This window comes from Phaseolus vulgaris, chromosome 9, assembly GCF_051622355.1.
Source record: "Phaseolus vulgaris cultivar YP4 chromosome 9, ASM5162235v1, whole genome shotgun sequence".
NCBI classification, from domain to species: Eukaryota; Viridiplantae; Streptophyta; class Magnoliopsida; order Fabales; family Fabaceae; genus Phaseolus; species Phaseolus vulgaris.
Window position 1 is genome coordinate 20,852,288 of NC_143506.1, and position 25,015 is coordinate 20,877,302.

General features: G+C 28.9%; 1 protein-coding gene and 1 pseudogene across 2 annotated transcripts; both read left to right on the forward strand.

Annotated features, from left to right (window-relative positions):
• The first annotated feature begins 449 nt into the window (after positions 1 to 449).
• LOC137820410 (Thioredoxin superfamily protein) lies at positions 450 to 7,954 on the forward strand. 2 transcript variants are annotated; one of them, XR_011082623.1, is made up of 5 exons: positions 490 to 778; positions 865 to 954; positions 6,872 to 6,954; positions 7,276 to 7,376; positions 7,681 to 7,954. XR_011082623.1 is itself a non-coding variant. In XM_068624492.1 (4 exons), exons 1-3 carry the CDS (start codon positions 536 to 538, stop codon positions 7,354 to 7,356), a joined length of 414 nt encoding a protein of 137 aa, XP_068480593.1. In that variant the 5' UTR covers positions 450 to 535; the 3' UTR covers positions 7,357 to 7,376; positions 7,681 to 7,954. The 2 variants fall into 2 exon arrangements, 1 of the variants encoding a protein (XP_068480593.1); XM_068624492.1 differs by lacking the exon at positions 6,872 to 6,954 and having other exon boundaries at positions 450 to 778.
• Positions 7,955 to 11,605: 3,651 nt separating this feature from the next.
• On the forward strand, positions 11,606 to 24,324 carry LOC137821819 (WAT1-related protein At4g08290-like; annotated as a pseudogene).
• Positions 24,325 to 25,015: the final 691 nt, after the last annotated feature.

The following is a 25,015-nucleotide window of genomic DNA, read 5'->3' on the forward strand; positions in this document are numbered from 1 at the left end:
CAATTTTGTATATAGTTTGAGTCATTCTAAAATAATTTTTATTTTTTATTATTATAAAAATATAAAAAAACTGTCTACATATAAACAAAAAGAGTGAAAAAAGGTCATTTTGGAAAGCTTGACATAGAATACTTATTCTGAAAAAAATACATTCCGAAATATATTATATATATTTTGAAAAGTTTGTTCCTAAAAACTATTTCAGAATATATTTCATGGGGTTTAAGAAATTTTACTATAGAGATTTTGTTTTAAAAATCTTATCTATTACAGAAAACATGTTTTCATGAATTCTAAAAAAGTATGTCTTGAAAAATTTCCAAAACCGATAATCAAGAAATCACTTTAAAAAATGTAAAATAGTATGAAATGAATAAAAAAATAATGGGCTCCAAAAAGAAAAAGCCTTGAATTTGAAGTTGGAATTACAAGTAAAAGCCTAGTGGGCTTTTGCAACGAAGCCGATGGAATAGGTAGGGTATAAGCTGGGAGGGAATATAAGTAGTGGGAGTGTTGTGTTGCGCCGAAGAAAAGCATGGCCGTGGGAAGTGTTTTGGGATCGTTTGCAGTAGCAAGGCCCTCGCCGCTTTTGTTGTTTAGAGGACAAAAGTCTTTCAAATTCAGATCTCTGTCGTCTTCATCTTCATCTGCCGAACCTTCTAAAAAGCTCGTTCTCTACTCTAAACCCGGTTGCTGTTTGTGCGATGGCCTTAAAGAGAAACTTCATGCTGCATTTTTACTCCCCGGTCCCGATTCACTCAAAGACGTTGATTTGCAGGTATATTTCTTTCTCTCTCGTAGGTTGTTTTATGGGTGACTATGAGTACGATGTTTTTTTGAGTTGATGTTTGGTTTTGTTGTCAGATAAGGGATATCACCAGTAATCCCAACTGGGAAAATGCTTATCAATATGAGATACCTGTGTTGGCTAAAGTGCTTTCCGATGGCACCGAGGTTTGTTCATTTAGGCCTACTACTCTTCTTCATTCTTAGGGCATACATTGATTATTATATGGAAAATGGTTTTTTTACTCCCTACATCCCACTTAATATTAATATTTTTATTTTTTAATTTTAAAAATTATTTTAATATTTAATATTTTATTTATAATTTTATTAATGATTTTTTTTATTATAAATATTAATATTTTGTTGAGGATGTATGTCTATCACATTGAATTTATTATACTGCTATGTAATTATCACATTGTCAAAATATCATATCATGAATTTATTATACTGCTATGTAATTAAACACAGTGGGGATACTACTCTTATTTATGTGGAACTAGAACATTTATTTTAGGTGGGAATGAAAATTGAAAGGGTGGGACATCCAAAGACCTTAGGATGAATTGCATCTGATTTTCATTGGTGAAGGGTTACAAGGTAGGCAAGTGTCCAGTTTCTCTGAATTGTGATTTAGCTGCGACTCATGTTTCTCTGTAGGAACACCCACTAGATATTATTCCTTGGTTTTCATAATCATAATCTCTGTTCCAACACGAACACAACTAAAAGTAAAACATGGTAGATAGAATCGCGGACAATGTGAATCACTATTTATTTCAAAATCTAACTTTATCTATATATGTTATAAAGTTGTATAGTTTTATGACTTGAATGGAATAACAGTGTTATTTGTGATTCCTTTGGTAAAGTAAGTTTTAATCTGTGTTCCTTTGGTAAAGTAAGTTTTAATCTGAAAAAAACAGTTTTAAATTCTTGTTAGTATACAGTTTTTAATTTTTTTAAGAAAAACAATATGCTTATTTTTTGATAAGGTGTACCGGGTTCTTACCTACATTATATAATTTATTAAATTTTTTTATAAATTCTTGTATTTGTTTAACTTTTTATAAAGATTTAAAAAATTATTTAAGTTTCTGTCTAAATATTATTACTTTTTTTGTTTATTTATGTTATTTTTATTTTTTATATAAAATTATTTAAGTTTATGTTTATTTTTTTTATATAAAAATTATATAAGTATTAATTTTACTTTATTATATAAAATTGTTTATGTTCATTACAAAAGTTTTTATATTTTTATATATAGTTCTTGTAATTTGTTATAATATTTTTTTATTTTCTACAAAAGTGAGTTTTTCATGGATGTTTATTTTTTTATTTTAGAAAAAAAATCAGTTGTTATTTGTTTAACTTTGTTGAGGCAATGGGTAAGATATAGGGAAAGGAAGAAACAAATATGACATGAAATAATTGTGATAATGTTTCTCAACTCTTACAATTTATTTTACTAAGATTATGTTGGAACATTTTCATGGTGATTTTATGTAACATTTGTTTCTTTCTCTCCTTATATCTGTCTCATTACCACTATAAACAATAAGCTGATTCTTTTCTTGAAAATAAATATCTTTAAAAAGCTTTGGTAGAAAAAAAGATATTATAACAAATAATAGAAGAATAACTATATATAAAAATAAAAACTTTTATATGAACATACACTAAACAATCTTATACAATAAAAGTAAAACTAGTATTTAAATAATTTCATAATATAAAATAAACAGAAACTTAATCAATTTTATATTACTTTTTTTAAAAAAAGGTTTAGGAATATATTTTAGAAAAAAAATCAGTTGTTATTTGTTTAACTTTGTTGAGGCAATGGGTAAGATATACGGAAAGGAAGAAACAAATATGACATGAAATAATTGTGATAATGTTTCTCAACTCTTACAATTTACTTTACTAAGATTATGTTGGAACATTTTCATGGTGATTTTATGTAACATTTGTTTCTTTCTCTCCTTATATCTGTCTCATTACCACTATCAACAATAAGCTGATATAAATATCCTTAAAAAGCTTTGGTAGAAAAAAAAAATTATAACAAATAATAGAAGAATAACTATATATAAAAAATAAAAACTTTTATATGAACATACACTAAACAATCTTATACAAGAAAGTAAAACTAGTATTTAAATAATTTCATAATATAAAATAAACAGAAGCTTAATCAATTTTATATTACTTTTTTAAAAAAAGGTTTAGGAATATATTTTAGAAAAAAAATCAGTTGTTATTTGTTTAACTTTGTTGAGGCAATGGGTAAGATATAGGGAAAGGAAGAAACAAATATGACATGAAATAATTGTGATAATGTTTCTCAACTCTTACAATTTATTTTACTAAGATTATGTTGGAACATTTTCATGGTGATTTTATGTAACATTTGTTTCTTTCTCTCCTTATATCTGTCTCATTACCACTATCAACAATAAGCTGATTCTTTTCTTGAAAATAAATATCCTTAAAAAGTTTTGGTAGAAAAAAAAAATATTATAACAAATAATAGAAGAATAACTATATATAAAAAATAAAAACTTTTATATGAACATACATTAAACAATCTTATACAATAAAGTAAAACTACTATTTAAATAATTTCATAATATAAAATAAACAGAAGCTTAATCAATTTTATATTACTTTTTTAAAAAAAGGTTTAGGAATATATTTCAGAAAAAATATCAGTTGTTATTTGTTTAACTTTGTTGAGGCAATGGGTAAAATATAGGGAAAGGAAGAAACAAATATGACATGAAATAATTGTGATAATGTTTCTCAACTCTTACAATTTATTTTACTAAGATTATGTTTGAACATTTTCATGGTGATTTTATGTAACATTTGTTTCTTTCTCTCCTTATATCTGTCTCATTACCACTATCAACAATAAGCTGATTCTTTTCTTGAAAATAAATATCCTTAAAAAGCTTTGGTAGAAAAAAATATATTATAACAAATAATAGAAGAATAACTATATATAAAAAATAAAAACTTTTATATGAACATACACTGAACAATCTTATACAATAAAGTAAAACTAGTATTTAAATAATTTCATAATATAAAATAAACAGAAACTTAATCAATTTTATATTACTTTTTTTAAAAAAAGGTTTAGGAATATATTTTAGAAAAAAAATCAGTTGTTATTTGTTTAACTTTGTTGAGGCAATGGATAAGATATACGGAAAGGAAGAAACAAATATGACATGAAATAATTGTGATAATGTTTCTCAACTCTTACAATTTACTTTCCTAAGATTATGTTGGAACATTTTCATGGTGATTTTATGTAACATTTGTTTCTTTCTCTCCTTATATCTGTCTCATTACCACTATCAACAATAAGCTGATTCTTTTCTTGAAAATAAATATCCTTAAAAAGTTTTGGTAGAAAAAAAAATATTATAACAAATAATAGAAGAATAACTATATATAAAAAATAAAAACTTTTATATGAACATACACTAAACAATCTTATACAAGAAAGTAAAACTAGTATTTAAATAATTTCATAATATAAAATAAACAGAAACTTAATCAATTTTATATTACTTTTTTAAAATAAGGTTTAGGAATATATTTTAGAAAAAAAATCAGTTGTTATTTGTTTAACTTTGTTGAGGCAATGGGTAAGATATAGGGAAAGGAAGAAACAAATATGACATGAAATAATTGTGATAATGTTTCTCAACTCTTACAATTTATTTTACTAAGATTATTTTGGAACATTTTCATGGTGATTTTATGTAACATTTGTTTCTTTCTCTCCTTACATCTGTCTCATTACCACTATCAACAATAAGCTGATTCTTTTCTTGAAAATAAATATCCTTAAAAAGCTTTGGTAGAAAAAAAAAATTATAACAAATAATAGAAGAATAACTATATATAAAAAATAAAAACTTTTATATGAACATACACTAAACAATCTTATACAAGAAAGTAAAACTAGTATTTAAATAATTTCATAATATAAAATAAACAGAAGCTTAATCAATTTTATATTACTTTTTTAAAAAAAGGTTTAGGAATATATTTTAGAAAAAAAATCAGTTGTTATTTGTTTAACTTTGTTGAGGCAATGGGTAAGATATAGGGAAAGGAAGAAACAAATATGACATGAAATAATTGTGATAATGTTTCTCAACTCTTACAATTTATTTTACTAAGATTATGTTGGAACATTTTCATGGTGATTTTATGTAACATTTGTTTCTTTCTCTCCTTATATCTGTCTTATTACCACTATCAACAATAAGCTGATTCTTTTCTTGAAAATAAACATCCTTAAAAAACTTTGGTAAAAAAAAGATATTATAACAAATAATAGAAGAATATTTATTAAAAATAAAAACTTTTATATGAACATACACTGAACAATCTTATACAATAAAGTAAAACTAGTATTTAAATAATTTCATATAAAATAAACTTATATAATTTATATAAAAAAATTAAAAAAACATAAATATTAAGAATTTATTTTAAAATATAGTGTTTTTAAAAAAATCTTAAATAATAAAATAAAATAAGTACTAAAATAATTTTATATAAAAAATAAACAGAAACTTGAATAATTTTATATAAAATAAAGAAATGCAAGAATTTATTATGTTTTTTTGATAAATTTTATAATATAGGTCCAAAAGGAATTTACCATTGAATTTTAATCTTCCTAGTCCAACAATACTCCTTTTCTATCTGTGAACATATTTTTTTAAATTAAAAATTATATACCTACAAGAATTTAAAATAATTTCTTTATAACAAAATGATATTAAAATTCATTCAGGTTAAAACTTACTTTACCAAAAGTACAATTGTTATTCTTCTCCACCGTTATTCTTATTCTTCTCCTCATGTTCTTCCTCTCTAGGTTGTTCTTCTTTTCTCTCTTCTCCTTCTGCAATTTACTCTCATAACTTTATATTTTTTATGGATTTTATTCTCTTATACTCTTCTCTATTGTCTTCTCTTCTATGTGCTTTCCTTCACTTTTTTTTTTTTTCAATTCTTGTCGTTCTCAATTTATAGGTCCATTATATGATACAATTTGAATTTTTTTGAGAAATTATATGAATACTCACGAATCACACCATTCAAGTCATAAAATGATACAACTTTCGATAAACTACCATGAAGATGTATGTGTGATTCTAATTACCATGAAGGTGACCATGATTGTTCAAGTAGTTTAATGACAAACTTTTGCATTAGTGGTGTTTAGGAACTATGGTTGTCACCAAACTTTTGCATCCATTTGACTTTTATCTCTCAAAGAGTCAACATCAACATAATTTATTCTTCCACGTGAACAAAACACTTTTTTGAACCATTTTGTTCTTTGAAGAGTAATTTTCATATCTCAATGGGAGGAAAATCTATTTAATTAGTCACATAAAAAGATATGGAACTTATTCCGGAAAGAACAAAATGGTTAAAATGGTACTTTGTTAATATGGATGTAAGGAGACATGTGAAAGTAAAATCTGTAAACTTTTCTTAAAGAATATAAGACTTTGTTAATGTTGATTTTGGGAGATAGATGTCGAAAAGGTGGAAAAGCTTGATAACTAAGCCATGGTATGCATGCACCTATATTTTTAAAGTTTGTCTTTAAAATTGTTCACGTTCATCTTCATGTTTGAAAAAAATTAGAGCAAATACTCTTTCATCATATCAAAAGAAACAAGATGGCTCGGAAAGGATTTAATGTGTTTATAATAATTTTTGTCTTTCAAGAATTTCTCACAATATCATTAAGAGAAAACTAAAATTCGAGACATTGAAGAAGATGAATTTGGATCACTTGATGACAATGGAGTTCTATAAGTATGCTAAGTCATCCTTTGATGAACAAAAGTTAAAATTGTGTTTTCAGACTAGGAAGCTGGATTTGTTTTTCAATGATGGAGTCTTTGATTTTTTTTTTGTGAGACTCTTCATTGAAGAACTTAACAGCTTGTTTTAAAGTGAATATGTAAGAATCTTAATCATCAATTTAGATTTCTATCTTATTGATCGCATTATATATATGCTATGTTAGTTATGTCTAGATGTTGGTGCTTCATAATTATTCTTGGAGTAACAAAATATGGCACCGAGCCTTCCAACATTGGAGTAGTGCAGGTGAGGGTAGCTTAGCACTATGACTTATTTTATTTACTTTCATAATTTAGATGTCTTGCTTTTCGTTTATTGTATCATTCATTTTGTATCATCCATAAAAGGATTTTTTTTTCTAGATTTTTATGTGGGTTTAAATTGAGTTAGGGTTGAACAAGATGGTGTTTCCAAGTCACAAGGTGCTATATTGGTTGTAATTTATTCATGTCCAAAGCTAACTTATAATTTCTTGCAATGTTCATGACAACATAATAATAACAAAATAAGATCAATACAGAGAGGGAATGATTGTGTCTCTGAGGTAAATGTTGTGCTCTCTTCCAGGTGGCTTTACCGCGATTGTCCCCACGTCTAGGAGTGGAGCTCCTCCATAAAAAGATAGCGGCTGCTCTGAAACAACAATAAAGGCATCTCAGTTCAGAAATGTTTGTTTTTTAACTTTACGTTTACCATTTAAAAACCATTTTTTGTAAATTATATTTGTAGATTTCCATTATTCTTTCAAGTTTTCTGTGAATAATTGTGTACTGAATAAATCAATTACATAAAGCCGCTGTGGAAGTTGCACAAAACAAGTTCCATGCAAATTAGAAATTATAGGAAAGTTTAATGCATTTTCTTAAGCATCTGAAACACTATTTCACAACTATCTTTCTTAGGGTTTGAAGTTTTGTTCACTTGTTATTGCTGCGTCTAATCCTTAATGGAAGAGTGCATGTTTTCCTGCAGGTAACTTGGTGGATAATTTTGTGAAAGCATGAAAAGCAAATGAGACATGCAAAATATTCAATCCTGAAGTTGACCCATTTTCCACTGGGAAGATGAAAGTCCAATGATAGTGATGTGTACAATCCAAAATTTTCAACTCCAGATATTTCCGTATAGTATGCTCTAAATTAAACATGTATTGATTCAATTAGTTTCAAGTTGTCAAAATGGTAATTAAACATAGAAATCATATTCAAAAGAATTTTTTTATACATAATTGATTATAATTCGAAAATATATACATTCATCATCACTATAAACACTAATTCCATGTTACACAGTATTCCAATTCTATAAGCCTAACAAAATATTAATTCTCTAAATAATATTTCAATAATTCAACCATTAAGTTTCATATTTAAGTATACTGTTTACACAATATTTCAACAATAAAAACAAAATATTTATATCCAAATATACCTAATTTAATAAAATTCTAGGTTAACTTTCATTACTTACAAATACCTTGTTTTAAAAGATATCTAACTTGAAAGATGAGTTCAAGGTGTTCGAGAGAAGCAAAATCTAAAAAACAAGAACGCCTTCTAAAAGGATTTGACAACTATTTTTTTTTTTTACTATGAATATATATTTTTTCAATTAAATTGAAACCAATTTCAATTATGACTTCAGAAAAAAAATGTCATTAAAAACCCTAAAGAGAAATTTAAAAGTAAAGTCATAGAATTTTTTTTAAAAATAATGATTTTGATTTTTTTTTATTATCTATCTATATTATAATATTTGAAATATAACATAAAAACATAATCCTAATTTTTTTTATCAATTTTGGACTCTCTTCTATACATACTTAAATTGTATAGTTTATCTTTTAAGCCTTATTATGGAGTGCAGAAATCCAGTCCTACAACAAATATGCTAAGTATTGATTATATTTCTAGTTCTCTTGTCTCACTACATCCAAAACATCAATGGAACAATTTTATAAAAGCAAACCACTTTCATTATTTAAAGGTGTTATAATGGCTTTTCTATAGCCTAGATGTATGGCTTTCAAATTAATTATTCTCCCATGCTCTTTTTTCACAGGATGTAATAATGGTTGGAGTTAGTATATTTTAGTTTTTTTTATTACATATAATTAAATTTAATTAAGTAAATTTGACTTTATTTTTTTATTTAATTATTTAATCTAATTTAATGATAGTTGGATTATATTGAATTAGGTAATTACTTTAAATTATTAAAAAATAATACCTTTTAATAGAAAGACTTCAAAATAAACAGTTCTAATATTTTCAAATTTACTTGATAATAAAGTTATATATATAATATAATATTTATACAATAAAATATGAAATTAAATTTATAGTAAAATTAATAAATAATTAATAATATTTATTATAAAATCATTGATTAGGTTTGTAGACTTTAAAACTGACAAAGTCGTTATTTAATTTCATTTTAATTGTGTACACTTAAAAAAAGTGACCTAGCCCACAAAAAAATACAATTAAATTGAGTGGAAAAACTATGCAGAATCTAATAAAATGGGATTATTGCTAGGATCTTGTGTTTTTTCATAAATTTGTTAAGATTGAAAGTATATAAAAAATAAAAAAAATTAGGTAATAAGTTAATTATTTTGTAAAATTTTCTTTTGCATAATGTTTTATGAATTTATGTGTAAGTTTTTTTTTAATTAATAAAAAAATGTATTTTTTACTTTAATTCTATAATTAATTATAGACAAATTTATCCAAACATAGTTTATGTCTTTTTCTTCTCTGGTCTATAGCTACTAGTTTTAAAAACTCTGTCTTCATGGGCATTTCTTTGTGGAGATTTTGTGTTTACGGTTTTTTATTGGTATGGCTGAGTTGGTGTACACTCTTTAATCATAATAATTATTTAAGTCACTTTTTTTTGTATCTGCACAAAGTACAAAGGCATTATTTAAGCACACGTGGTTTTCATAACTAAGGCAAAAATATCCATTTTCAAGCAGGTTAAAGTTGGGTGAGATATCTCAATTTCAATATTCATTTTTTTTTGCACCTTTTTATGAATCTAACATCAAAACCTTATCTTGTATAAGTAAATTCAGCTTCGTGAACACAATATTTGACTCAGTAATCCTCTCATTTTTAAAAAATAATTATTTGTCAAATTTCTATTGTTGAACATATTATATATTTTCCCTCCATATGCTTAAAGTTCACTTTAATTATTTTTAGTCTCCACGAGTTCAAATACTAGGGATTAATAATGATTAAAAATGTTATCTGCAGAAACTTAAGTATAAGAGCTGATACATAAATTTTGTATCATTATAAGGATTAAATGAGTAATTACTCCTTTTTAGGAAAAATGAGTAATTAAACCTTTAAAAAAATAATAGTTTTTTTTAAGACTAAATTAGTCCTTACTTGTGTAGAGATTCTGTTACATATAATTTTTTTTAGATAAATTGAGTGAATTATTTATTTGAGTTTTCAAATAGGTCCGCATAATATTCTGTAAAAATAAACGATTATTAATATAAAAATCTATTAAAAAACATAAGGATTTTATATATATAAAAATTAAGCTAAGGAGACTAATATTAAACAAAAAGTTGTAAGAATAGCAAATGAAAATACAAAATTGAAAAGAGAAAAAATCATTGAACTAATTTGTATTGTCATGCATTCTAATTAATAATATAGGAATAGGCTGGTATTGCATGGGCCACCAAACTTTTCAATAATACAAAACATTTTTAGTATTTTAATTATAAGAAAACGTACCATTAATGTTTATGAAAAATTAAACTAATTATGGGATTACATTTATATAAATTATTATTTTTATTTAATTTTGTAATGATTATATATGTACACAAATTATGGTATATAAGTTTAGGATTAAGCTAAATTTCATTTTCACTGTCTTGTCTTAATATGGTAATACTACTTCTTTTAGGAATTTGAGTTAGAGTTAAATTTTATTATCTTATTATTAAGAGTCTATCTTAAATGTTAAGTTTATCGTGTATAAGTCTTCTCTATTTTAATGATGTTCTCAATATAAACACTGAATATTCGAATGTATTGCAAATCCACATTATTAGTGATATAACTAAATTATATTATATAAATTGATACTAACATCATTTTATAATTAAATTTTAAGTTAATTTTGTGAAGTCAATAAATTTCTTATTTATTTTTTTTATTTTTTTATATATTATATTTATATTTTTTCCTCAAGATGTAAAATAACATGTCCCGTTTAATACTTTAGTAAACAGTTGCACGGCTAGCTCCTCTCTCTCACAGTTTTAATTTAACCATGATTATTTCAACAGATAATCATACAAAATTATACACTAATTAAAAATTAAGAATAAAATTAAAATTAATTAACTATTTATGTCCAATTATATATAATTAAGATTTACACTTGCATTTTAGTATTGAATTTAAGAAAAACACTGAAATAAAGTTTGATATATTTTTTTGTAATTATAAAATCCATGACACCATTAAAATACAATTCTAATTTATTTATAATGTGATTTTTGTACACAAATAATTAATTTTTATTGCTATCCAACAATGACCTCTATATTATTTTGACAAGAACAGTTTACTCTCTCCACACAGAGAGCTAACATCAGTGTCATGTGTCTATTTGTAATTAATTATGAAAAACAAAGAAGACTGTTAATATATGTTTTTCAGACATTAATTAAGAAATTAAAACAATAAACTCTTTTAAAAATGTTAACTAATATATAACTCACTGATTTTTAATGTATCCTATAATATAGTTTTTCTTAATACTAACTGTGTTGGTGGCATTAGTAGCTATTATGGTATTTCGTGTATAAAAGGATGGACATCCCTCTCAGAACGTATTACCTCAAGGAGTGTTCATAATAACCAACCACATAGCATTTCTCTTCACTCTTCCTCTCTTCGATTCAGCCACACTCAACACCATGACTGTCAAAAATATAGGCCAAGTTCTTATTGCTGCAAAATCATATCTCTTAATGATTGGTTTGCAATTTGGCATGACAGGCAATTACATCTTCGGCAAGGATGTTCTTAACCATGGCATGAATCGTTTCGTGTTTATTGTGTACAGAAATGCTATGGCCACAATTGTTCTTGCCCCTTTTGCATTCTTTATTGAAAGGCGTCACTATTTTCGTCTCTTCTTTAATAATTTCATTTATCAAATCTCCATCTATATCTTTAAAACTGTACGTTTTGTGGTGACTCAATTCTAATACCAATATCCTTAATTTATTTTATTCCTTGTTTTGTTTTTTCAGGAAAAGTAGGCTTAAGATGACACTTGCAGTGTTTCTACAGATAAGGGTCCTTGGATTCCTGAAGTGAAGATCTAAAATTAATTAGCCTTACAACAATATCTGTATTTGTAAGCATGCATATAAAGGAATATATATATATATATATATATATATATATATATATATATATATATATATATAAAGACTTTTCCATAGACCAATTCAAAATCCTATGACAGCAGTCCAAAATCATCATATGCTTAGTTCTTCCAACATCTTCCTTCTTTCAATCCAATTTACAATAAACAATAAAAAAGATATGCCTTCTTCCTCTCATTTGTGGTTCGTGTGTTTTGTAAAACCCTAAAACCTGCCATGCTTAAAACTCCAGGAGTATTAGCCCAAAAAAAAAACAGACCCTGCTGGAAACAGAGTCCTGCATTATAAGCAACCACTAAAGAATGAAAGTTTTTTGCTCTGGCAGAAGGTGTAGATAAGGCATAGCATATAAACTTTGTCAAACATCAAACACACCTCTTCCTCCATAACATAACATACTGTCTACTAAAAATCATACGCTAGCTTAAGAGTTATGCAGCACAAAAAACCAACTTTCAGACACCTTCAAACCACCTTACAAAACCCACAAGCTGCCACAGAGGCCAACCATATACAACGAAACCTCCAACTCTAGTAACCTTTGCTTGTTGATAGTTCTCAGATATTGGAGGAGGCATTGGAAAATGTTGGTGAAGAATTCTGCTGCTGCTACTAACTGTTTGCACCCTGGAACCAACATCTGCCTAAGCACGAGAATATATATATATATATATATATATATATATATATATATATATATTTACTTGCAGAGAATAACATTTGGGTGGGAAATATCTTCTTTTACCGGATAATAACTTTGTTAATTAAATAATTACATGGCTATTTTTTACCAGGCCAGTTTTTAACCAAAGCTTCACTTACTTGGGGATGAAGTATACTTCGGCTTCCTTCACATCTACCATTATGAATACTGTGCCCTCTATCACCTTTCTGCTTGCAGTCATCTTCGTAATTACTAACTGAGACAACTTTTAAGTTTTTAACTACTCATTTTCATGTATACTACGTTTCATTCTCTATATATATGTATGTGTATATTAAAGAAATACACACAAATGTTGGAGTAATATAAATTAAAAGGGATACTTCAGACATCCCAACCCGTTTACAAAAATTAGTCTTTCATATGATTTAGAACAAGATAACCATTAGGCTTATCTACATCATTACACACTCTAAAGAAGATTACCCTACACTACAGTAGCACTTTGACAGCACCTGCATCCAATTTGCTGCACACACCTGAGAGTACAGCACTTTGGCGCTTGCACGTAGGTTGGAGCATCTAAAATTAAAGGAGGTTCGAAGTGTAGCCAAAGTGATTGGAACATTGGTAACCTTTGGAGGAGCTTTGCTAATGGCAATTTACAAAGGTCCTGCATTCAACCTTTTTCATTCTGGAAGTACAACTCATCATGAAAATGGAAGCACCTCTCACAACAACCACCAAATGGCTGGTGCTATTTATATACTAAAGGGTTGTATGCCTTTGTCGTGTTTCTACATTTTGCAGGTATTAATTAACATTTTCTTTAATAAAATCATACTACTTAATGCGTGTCTGATTCCTGAAGTATAAGGACTCCACAACTCAAGGCATTATTTAAAAGCAAAAAAGCTATTAGATGAATAGAATTCTAGCATGTTGTTAGAAATTATCTAAATTAATTTTTATATGATGTGAGTAATATGAAATAGTTTTTGGGTGTGAATGTGATTTAATAATAATAATAATAAAATAAAAAATTTATTGGTTAATTTAAGAAGTTATATATATATCTTATAATACTTAATAAAAATCTAATCTGATGGAGATTAGAAAAGAGTATAAACGGGTTCTTTCTCTGCAAAGTGTAAAGAAAGTTGTTCAGAGTTAGTAATCAAGAATGAATGTAAAACATAAAGGAATTGCAATTGCAAGAGATAAATTGGATAAAGAAGATTAAAGAAACTGCTCACATAGAAACTCTCATGTATCAAGATAAATGTCCATCTTTGTTATAATTGAATATGATGTGTGAGAATCAGAATTGAAAGATCCTGATATGATTCTCCATTAAAGATATTTTTCCTCAATCTTATGAATCCTAATTTTAAAATCTCTCCAACTTTAAAAATCCTAATTTTAAAATCCTAATTTTATAACTATAAAGAATTAATTGAATAATATATATATATATATATATATATATATTTTTATTTTTATTTTTTTCTTTTGCGTTGCACTGCCGAAAATGCTACCAATACTTTATAAAAATAAAGTGGAATTCTTGAAATATAAAGATCTGATCATCTTGAGGTGATTGGATATACAAAGTCAGATTTTGCCGGTTGTGTATCCACAAAAGTTTACATTTGGTTATGTGTATCTTTTTACCAGATGAACAATTTCATGGAAAAGTGTTAAACAGTCAGTCGTTGCTGCATCATAGAGGTTGAATTTGCGGCATGCATTGAGGGCATAGTTCAGGCCAATTGGTTGCGAAATTTTATTTCAGAACATGAAATTGTTGACAGTATGGCCAAGCCATTGAGAATTTATTGTGATAATTCCACAGCTGTCTTCTTTTCTAAAAACGAAAAATATTCCAAAAGGTGTTAAACATATGGAATTGAAATACTTTGTCGTAGGAATAGAACATATATTAGCACTGATCTTATGATTGTTGACCATTTAACAAAAGGGTTACCGTCCAAAACATTTACTGGTCTACTAGTGAATAATGAATGTTGTTATTAATGCTTATTTGACACTCTGAGAGCTCATTGATATATAAAAGTTTATGAAATCTATGTTTTCTAGTTTATGTATATGCATGCAAATTATGGTATGGAAAACAAATTATGTTATTATTGATGAAAATAACATTATGTTTGAACTCACTATGGATTTTTCATTATAAAGTCATATTAAGGAGAAAGGACCATATAGTAGTACATGGAAGGAAGTGTGTTGATTAAAAGACATGTAACCGCCATGACTCTTATTATTTTGTATCCTTTGATTTTGATTGGTGATAGAACCAATTTACGTAAGGCCTTTAAATGCGCATTATGATTTATATAATTATTGAATCATGAAAGTATTATAGCTCATATGAGTCAAGTGAGAGAATGTTAGAAATTATGTAAGTTAATTTCTATTATGTGACTCACATGAAATAGAGTTTCGACTTTGGACGTGAATGTTGATTTAATAATAAAAATAAAATAAAATGTCCATTTAATTGATGATACCTAATGTATTAATAAAGTGACAATATATATATATATATATATATATATATATATATATGATACCCGATGAAAATCTAATTTGATGGAGTTTGAGAAATAATAACAATAGGGTTATGTTTCTGCAAATAAAGTTGTCTCACAGTTGACCATAAAGAAAGGGTGTGACAAAAATAAAATTCCCAAGAGATAGATCGAGAAAAGGGAATAAAGAAACTGCTCAAATAGAAACTCTCATGGATCAAGATAAATGTCTATCTCTATTATAATTAAATATGATGTGTGAGAATCATCCTTATGATATTTTTTTTTTATCAGCAATAAATTAATAGAATAAAAGAGAGACACTTAAGGGGTGTCCCAACCCTTATACAAGACCACTCTATAGCTAAGCTAACAACAAAACAAAACAGAGGTAAAAAAACACTTAACACTAGGTGGTTTCAGCTAGAGGGGAACCAATCACGGGGTATAGGTATACACATAGGCCAGTAGAAAAGCACACTGCAATTGACAGAAAAAATACAGAGAGTGATTTCCTCCCATCCTTTCTCAACGTGACTAAGCTTCCTACTTCTTAAGAACGTCATGAATAGCCCAGGCGTCAATAAAACAACCCCCACCTCCTCTACTAGAAAGGTTCCACAACCTCTTGCTTCCTTCTACATACGTTTAGTCTTGCAAAGGTCTTGATTTCACCCTGAATTAGCAGCTGCCATCAGCAGCAACCACTAACAGGGCTTGTGGCAGCAACACTTCAACATGTACCAAACACCCTGCTTCCTTTCTAATTGTTGCCAGACGAAAACTTCCCACCATAACATAACCGACTCCCTACAGCTGGCAGTACAACATCTTCCCCTTGCATCAGCCTCAACCTCCACACAGTGGTCCCTCCTAAAAAGAACCAATTCGCCCCATTACATCTGCTATGTTAACCGGATATTCTTCTTCGCTAGTGTGGATATGACCTCATCCATAGGTGTTGGCCATCAAGATCCTCACAAATTGGTCCATCACCGACCACATACCCCAGCTAATCAACCACAATACCAAAGCAGTTTTGCCATTCTTTTAACAGCCACATATGTTGCATCAGCCTTGGTCTCCATACAATAGAGAAGTTCATTTCTTCACCCTTTAGTGCATAAGAACACTCCACTCCCACCCAGCACCATATTGTGGGTTGTAAAAGAACTCTGCACACCCGTCCCATTCCCCTGACCACAACATTTAGCTCTTTTCCAACTATGTTTGCTGTCTTCAAAGAGCCAAGAGCATGTATACAAACCTCCTTTACATACAAAACTCCGCCATACTTTGTTCCAAGCCGAGACTGATCACGCTGGCCACACTATCTTTTCAACCTTCACTTATGTTTTCCTCTACCTGAGACAAATCAAAAGGCCGCTTAACAACCATCAAAGTACCTACAGCCAGGGACTTTTCTTTATACACCACAAAGCGGACATATGTCCTCACGCCCTCAACCTCGCCCCCTCAATCATCCTTATGATATATATTATTGTATGCTTTCTTTATGTTATTATTTTACACATGTAACCATGCGTGGTTTATAATAATTTAATTGATGAGTGCGTGAAACTCTGTCTTACATGGATTTGCTGGTTTATCTATAAAAATGGTGCAGTCGGTAATTGTGAAAAGATACCCAGTGGAGCTATCATTGGCAACATTGATATGGCTTGCGAGTGGAAACATTTGCAGTGTCACTCGTGGCGGAACGTCACTCCCCCGCTTGGGCCCTTGGTTGGGATTACAGGCTCTATGCTCCTCTTTACACGGTTTGTTCAAATCTATCTGTATTTTACATACGTATTACACTCTTCAAATTTCTCTTTGCTAGCTTTTTTTGTTGTTTGGATCTTATATCATGTTAATTGTCGTAAATAATAATCAAATAACCGACTCGATATAACCATTTAGATTCATCAAGTCGAGAAAAATCAATGATGTTAATGTAAAACAAATCTCATAGACTATTATTTTTGCCTATAAAAAAATTGATGTAGTTTAATATTGGCGTTTTCTAGGGGCCAGGTTCCCTGGTTGAAGAAGTTTCATTTGAAGAGAAGTTTCGAAGTTTTGGGGGTTAGTATATTAAGAAAATTACTTACTTTTTTTTGATTTTGAACAACCTTAGTTCAGTGTTGTGCCATGTTGATATTGTCTCAAAAAAGGGACGATTTGGATTTTAGATGATGAGACAAACATGTAAAATAAAACATGAAGAACGCATATAATAATGTTCTCATAAGGATCTTATCAAGTTAAGATTCTCACATGATTTACATACAATTAAGAAGGAGATAAACATTTATCTTGATCTATGAGAGTTCCTATGCGAGCAGTTTCTTTATCTTCCTTTTCTTAATCTATCTCTTGACAATTCTATTTTTGTCACACCCTTTTTTGATGACCAACTGTGAGACAACTTTATTTGCAGAGACAAAACCCTATTGCTATTATTTTCCCAATCTCCATCAGATTAGATTTTCATTAGGTATCATCAAAAAAATAAAAAATAAAATATATATATATATATATATATATATAATGAACATTTTATTTTTATTATTATTATTAAATCACATTCACGCTCAAAACTCAAACTCTATTTCATGTGAGTCACATAATAGAAATTAATTTACATAATTTCTAACATTTCCCACTTGACTCATATGAGCTATAATACTTTCATGATTTAATAATTACATAAATCATAATGCGCATATAAAGGCTTACGTAAATTGGTTCTATCACCCTACATAAATTGGTTTTATTATCAATCAAAATCAAGGATACAAAAATAATAAGAGTAATGACGGTTACATGTCTTTTAATCAACACACTCCCTTCCATGTATTACTATATATCATTTCTCCTTAATATGACTTTATAATGAGAAATCCATAATGAGTTCAAACATAATGTCATTTCCATCAATAATACCATAATTTGTTTTTCATACCATTATTTGCATGCATATACATAAACTAGAAAACATAGATTTTAGAAACTTTTATATATCAATAAGCTCTCAGAGTGTCAAATAAGCATTAATAACAATATTCATCATTCACTAGTAAACATAATGTCGATATTTTCAAAATGACTAGTAAATGTTTTGGACGGTAACCCTTTTGTTAAAAGGTCAACAATCATAAGATCAATGCTAGCATGTTCTATTGACACTCTATGTTTCTGAACTTCCTCTTTAACGACAAAGTATTTCAATTCCATATGTTTAACACCTTTTGGAATATTTTTGTTTTTAGAAAAGAAGACAGTTGCGAAATTATCACAATAAATTCTTAGTGGCTTGGCAATACTGTCAACAATTCCAAGTCTTTAAATAAAAATTTGCAACCAATTAGCCTGAACTATGACCTTAAAGCATGCCACAAATTCAGCCTCCACGGTGGATGCAACAATGACTGATTGCTTCACACTTTTCTATAAAATCGCTCATTCGGCTAAAAGATGCACATAACCAAATGTAGACTTTCGTGTATCCACACAACCATTAAAATCTGAATCTGTATATCTCATCACTTCAAGATGATCAAATCTTTTATAAGTAAGCATACCAACTACAAAGCTAATAGCTAGTCTTGTACATGTTTGAGCATACATTAAACTCCCAATAACATATGCATAAGGGATAGTCTCCATCTGTTTCCGGTCCAAATCATTCTTTGGACATTGCATGAGATTAAAGTTGTCTCCTTTCTGTATTGGAACATGAGATGCTGTGTAAGAAATTATGTAAATTAATTTCTATAAAGTGACTCACATGACTTAGAGTTTGGGCTTTGGGCCCGAATATGATTTAATAATAATAATAGAATTAAAGGGCCTCTTGGTTAATGTGAGAATATATATATGATGATACCTAATGAAAACCTACATCTGAAGAAGATTGAGAATTAAAAAGTAAGGGTCTTGTCTCTACAAATAAACGTTGTCTCACTATTAGTCATCAAGAAAGTGTGTGACAATAAAATAATTGCCAAGAGATAGATTTGGACAAAGGAGATAAAGTAACTGCTCAAGTAGGATCACTTATGGATCAATGTAAGTGCCTATTCCTTCTTGATTGTATGAATATGTGTGAGAATCATGATGTGATAAAATCTATATGAGAACATTATTGTATGCATTCATTATCATGTTTTAATTTACATGTGGTATTAGAGCCTTGTTGCTCATTTTGTGATTCTCCATTAATATTTTTTTCATAATTTTAAAATCCTAAATTCTTAATTAATCCCAATTGAAGAACCCTAATTTTAAAATTAGGGTTTATAGTTCTAAGTTTTCATTCCTCAATAACAGAACCCTAATCTTCCTGCACCCAACGCCATTAACGGCATCAACACCCTGTGAACCCAAACGCGTGAACATCGCTATCAGTTGCGCATCTTCGTCACCACCCATATCTACAGCCGACGACGCAGGTGAACGCAACCTAGTGGCGTCAAGTAGCACGGTGGTTCGCGCAACACGGTGGCTAGTGCGGCGCGGTGGTTCGCGTAGCGTTCGCATGGTGGGTCTTCGCGCGGTGGTTCCTGGCTGGCGTTCGGGCAGTGGGTTCTCTTTGGGCGGTGGTCCATGGCTGACAGCGCGGTGGTTCCGTGCTGGTTGCAGCTGTGTGCGAAGCGCTAGTGGCGGCAACGATGAGTGGCCATGAGCGAGTACAAAACGGAAGGGACATGTTGGGGTTCGGGAATGGTGCGTGAGAGGGCAAGGTTGATGATGAATAATTAATGCATGTATAATATATTTTTTTCCTGCACCTTAAGCAATTTTGCTTCATGAAAAAGAATCAATTTTTTTTTCTAATGGGACGAGTTGTGCAATGAATAAAAAAATAATAAATAAATGCAACTTACGCCAGTCATTAATTCGATGCACTTCACGTCCTCATTTTTATTAATGGTTTTGTTAAAGTTTAATTAAAGTTTTTAATTCAAATTTTATTATATTATAGAGTCATCTGGTTTGCATTTAATTAAAATTTAATTAATTGTTTGAAAGTGAGGAATGAAAAATTAATTTTTCCGCTTTATGTATTAATTTTTAAATTAAAATTTTGGAATTATTTGTATGATAGATTTGTAATCACTAAAGATCTTTATGTTTTATTTAATTTCAAATCATGGATGAATTTTTTTCAATTAATGATATAATTTATGGAATGATTTGTATGATAGATTTGTTAATCACCAAAGTGATCAAATCTTTAAGTTTTATTTAATTCCATATTACTGATAAATTTTATTTCAATTACCTATAAAATGGATGTTAAATTATTTAAATATGGGTAAATGAAAATTCATTATTATAAGACATTTTTTGGGTCACGTTGATTAGTTGTCCTTATAAATAATGGATATGATGGTTGGTAATGAGTATGTGTTATTAGTTTTGCTTGTATATCCAAAGATAACAAGTGTTTCTAGTTAATGCATATATCTTGCCAAATAAAGTTAATACTATTAGCATCATTATGTTTTGTGTATTAATGAATCTCCCAAAAAAGAACATTAGTATACATAGAATGTTTTCGGAATCTGTATTGTATGTTTAGTTTATGACTCGAAGTATTAATGTTAAGCATGTGTGATTGCAATATCTGTTTTTGTAGCCTTACATTCGCAAACTATGTCTGTTCTAGTCTTTAATGGTCTAAATTTTTTTGACTTGAGTGAAAAAGTTCAATTTCACTTAGGTGTATTGGATCTTGATTTGGCCATTGTAATCGAGAAACCTGTTGCTATTACTGATGATAGTAGCAATGAGGAGAAAGCTCATTATATAGCTAGGGAAAAGTCAAACAGACTTAGCCTGATGTTTATGCAAATAAGCATAGTAAGCAATATTAAGTCCGCTCTTCCCAAAATCGAGAATGCAAAAGAATTCATGAAGTCTATGGAAGAGCGCTCCCAAATAGTTGATAAGTCTCTTGCTGGGACATTAATGAGTACATTAATCACCATGAAATTTGATGGTTCTCGTACTATGCACGAACATGTCATTGAAATGACAAATATTGTGACAAAACTTAAGTCTTTTGGAATGGCAGTAGATGATAATTTTCTCGTGCAGTTCATTTTGAACTCTTTACCGTCTTAGTATGGTCTTTTCTAGATGAACTATAACACTATGAAAGATAAGTGAAATATGCATGAATTGCATAGCATGTTAGTTCATGAAGAGACTAGTATGAAGAATCATGGAAACCACTCCATACACTATGTGAACAATCAGGGAGCAAGCTGGAAAGAAAGAAAGGCTTCATGCATAGTACGATAACCATAAAATTTTATGGTGGTTAAGATACTCATTAATGTCCCAACAAGAGACTTATCAGTAGTTTGGGAGCGCTCTTTCACAAATTTCATAAATTCTTTTGCATTATTAGTTTTGGGAAGAACGAGCAGACTTAATATTACTTGCTATGCTCATTCACATAAACATCGAGCTAAGTTTGTTTGATTTTTTCCAATCCCTATAATGAGCTTTCTCTTCATTACTACTATCATCAGTAATAGCAACAAGTTTCTCAATTTGAAAAGGCAAATCAAGATCCAATACACCTAAGTGAGATTGGATTTGTTCACTCAAATCAGAAAAATTTAAACCATTAAAGATTGAAACAAACGTAGCATGCGAATGTAAAGATACAAGAACAAATAGTGCAATCACACACTTAACATTAATACTTTGAGTCAAAAACTTAACATACAATACAAATTCAAATAACAAGCATTTTATGCATACTAATGTTCTACTTTGGGGGATACATTAATACACAAAACATAATGTCGCTAATTATATTAACATTATTCAGTTTTACATATGCATTAATTAAGAGTATTTATTATCTTTGGATATATAAATAAAACTAATAACGCATACTTATTATCAACCGTCATATCTATTAATTATAAGAACAACTAATCAATTTGTTAGTATTCCATAAATGTCTTATAATAATGAATTTCAATTCACATATACATCATTATTTATAGTTTTAAAGTTCATTTTGTAGATAATTGAAATAAAATTTATCATTTATTTAAAATTAAATAAAACTTAAAGATTTGATCACTTTTGATAATTACAAATCTAACATACAAATAATTTCAAAATTTTAATTTTAAATTTAATGTATAAAGCAGAAAATTTAACCTTTCATTCCTCACTTTCAATTAATTAATTAAATTATAATATATAATGTAAATTAAATTAAATTATAACATTTTTTTTATCGGCAATAAAAAATAAATAAATGGAAACCACTTCAGAGGTGGTCTAACCTTTATACATAAAGAGCAAAACACTTTATCATACTCCTACCAAGAAAGGAACAACCAAACTAACCACAAGAAAATATTACACAACCATCCTCATATAATCCAATGGATTCAAAACCCAATTAGAGTAGACGAAGGAAGCACAGTGAGACTTTGCAAAATGAACAACGATACTCTATATCAGAAGGAAAATAAAACATAAAGAATGCATATAATAATATTCTAATGTTAACATGCTTTACGTACAATTAAAATTAAAAAGAAGATATACACTTATCTTGGATTCATAAAAGTTTTTGTGTGAATAATTTTTATCTTTTTTTCCTCACTCTTGACAATTTTATTTTTGTGACATTTTTTTCTTGACACTGAACTATGACCACGTAATTTGTAGAAATATCATCCGGTATCATTATATATATATCATCAGATTAGATTCTCACTTTATATATTTCTTAGGTTAATCAATAAAAAAATTATTTTATTATTATTATCATTAAATTATATTCAAATTCAAAGCCCAACCTCTATTTATTTCATGAGTCACCTAATAAAAATTAATTTACACAGGGATAGTCTTTCAACCAATCTCCATGCCCATCAACCTCCCCGTAACTCCTAATATGAATATGAAAAGAAAAGACGTTACATTTAGAAGTGTTAATTAGATATTCAGAAAAATGTGAAAAATTTAATTTGTTTAACGCATTTCCCAACCTTTTCAGGGAGTCGTAAGTTCTGGAATTGCATACTATGTTCAAGGGCTGGTGTTGAAACTGAGTGGGGCAATTTCTTCCTACCATATTAATTCTAACCTCCACCTTATCATTTTTAAAATTTTTTAAAATTACCTTTATTTTGGATTTAGAAATCCGAAATAGTAAATATAATTAAAAAAAAATAAAAAATACATTCAATAAAAAATTTCAAAAGAAAAAATGAAAATGCATTTTGGATAAAAATTTTCAAAATTCAAAAATGTGTTCTGAATATCTAAATCTGAAATATTTCTGGATAAAAAGTTCCTTAAATTACCTTTTTTACACTCTTATATTTTAAGGTTATTTTCTTTATTTTAAAAGAATATTTTTGTCATTTTTCAATAACAGGTTTGGTGCACGTTGAAATTGATATGGTGCAGTAGCATTTGAGAGGACCCGTATTTGCCACAGCCTTTAATCCTCTTTGCATGATAATTGTTGCTGCTTTGGGCTCCCTTATATTAGGAGAACAGCTGCATCTAGGAAGGTCTACATCTTATTTTCATTTCCTCTGTTATATATATCCTACACCCTTTATGCTTTCATGTCTACCGTTTATTAATATCTCTTGTTTTTAATAATCAAAACCTTCTAAAAAACTATGCACTTATCAACTACAATTGACAAACCAAGTTTTGTATGAATGCATGGCAGTATAATTGGAGGTATTATCATCGCATTGGGCCTTTACTCAGTTGTGTGGGGCAAAGCCAAGGACTATTCAGAACCCAAATTAGCATCAGCAGATGCACAAGTTAGAAAGTCACAGCAAACTGCTGCAACTGTTGATTCCAAAATTGATATTATTAGTGAGAACTTGGAAAAACAGACATCAACCGAGCATAACAAAATCGGGGAAGAAAGAGAGATGTATGTTGTGTAGGTTTAATTACCTAATCAGTGATTCCTTGTCCATCCACAATGTTTGGAGAAAGTTAAAGTCATACTAGACATGCATGTAATGGTATCAAGCACATAGCTAGCAATAGTGGATAATAATGTGTTTTAGTGAGCGATTGTTTTGCTCTTCCACTCGGTCGGTCGTTTCCGCACTCAGTTTCCTACTTCGTCTTCCTCCTCTCGGTCGTCTGAGAGTATATGACTGAGATAGTACTTGTACAAGGCACTCCGACGATCAAGTCAGTCAGGGTATGACACTCGGTTGTCAGAGTACTATAGATAATGACGTACCTGATTCTTGGATTTTGTACCTCTTTATATTACCTTAATGGACTTTCGTTGGTGGGCTAGATTAGGAGGTTGGTTCGTGTTTAGGGTTGTGCTAAACAACTCTTAATTATGAGTTAGTCTTGCTGACTTGGTTAACCCATAATTCATCGTCATGGATCGATTGACCACGTGATATTCTTATCGTGATCGTGATCGTGATCGAGTGGTCAAATGTTTTGGGATTCTTTCGGTCTTGACAGTAGATAATGTATTAATTAATTATCTTAGTACTTTTGTAACCTATGTATTGATAAGCCAGTGAGGATTATTATGAAATTTGCTCTTTAACTAATACCCACCTCATCATTGCAAAAACTGAATTCTGCCAAGTGAACCATGCTTTG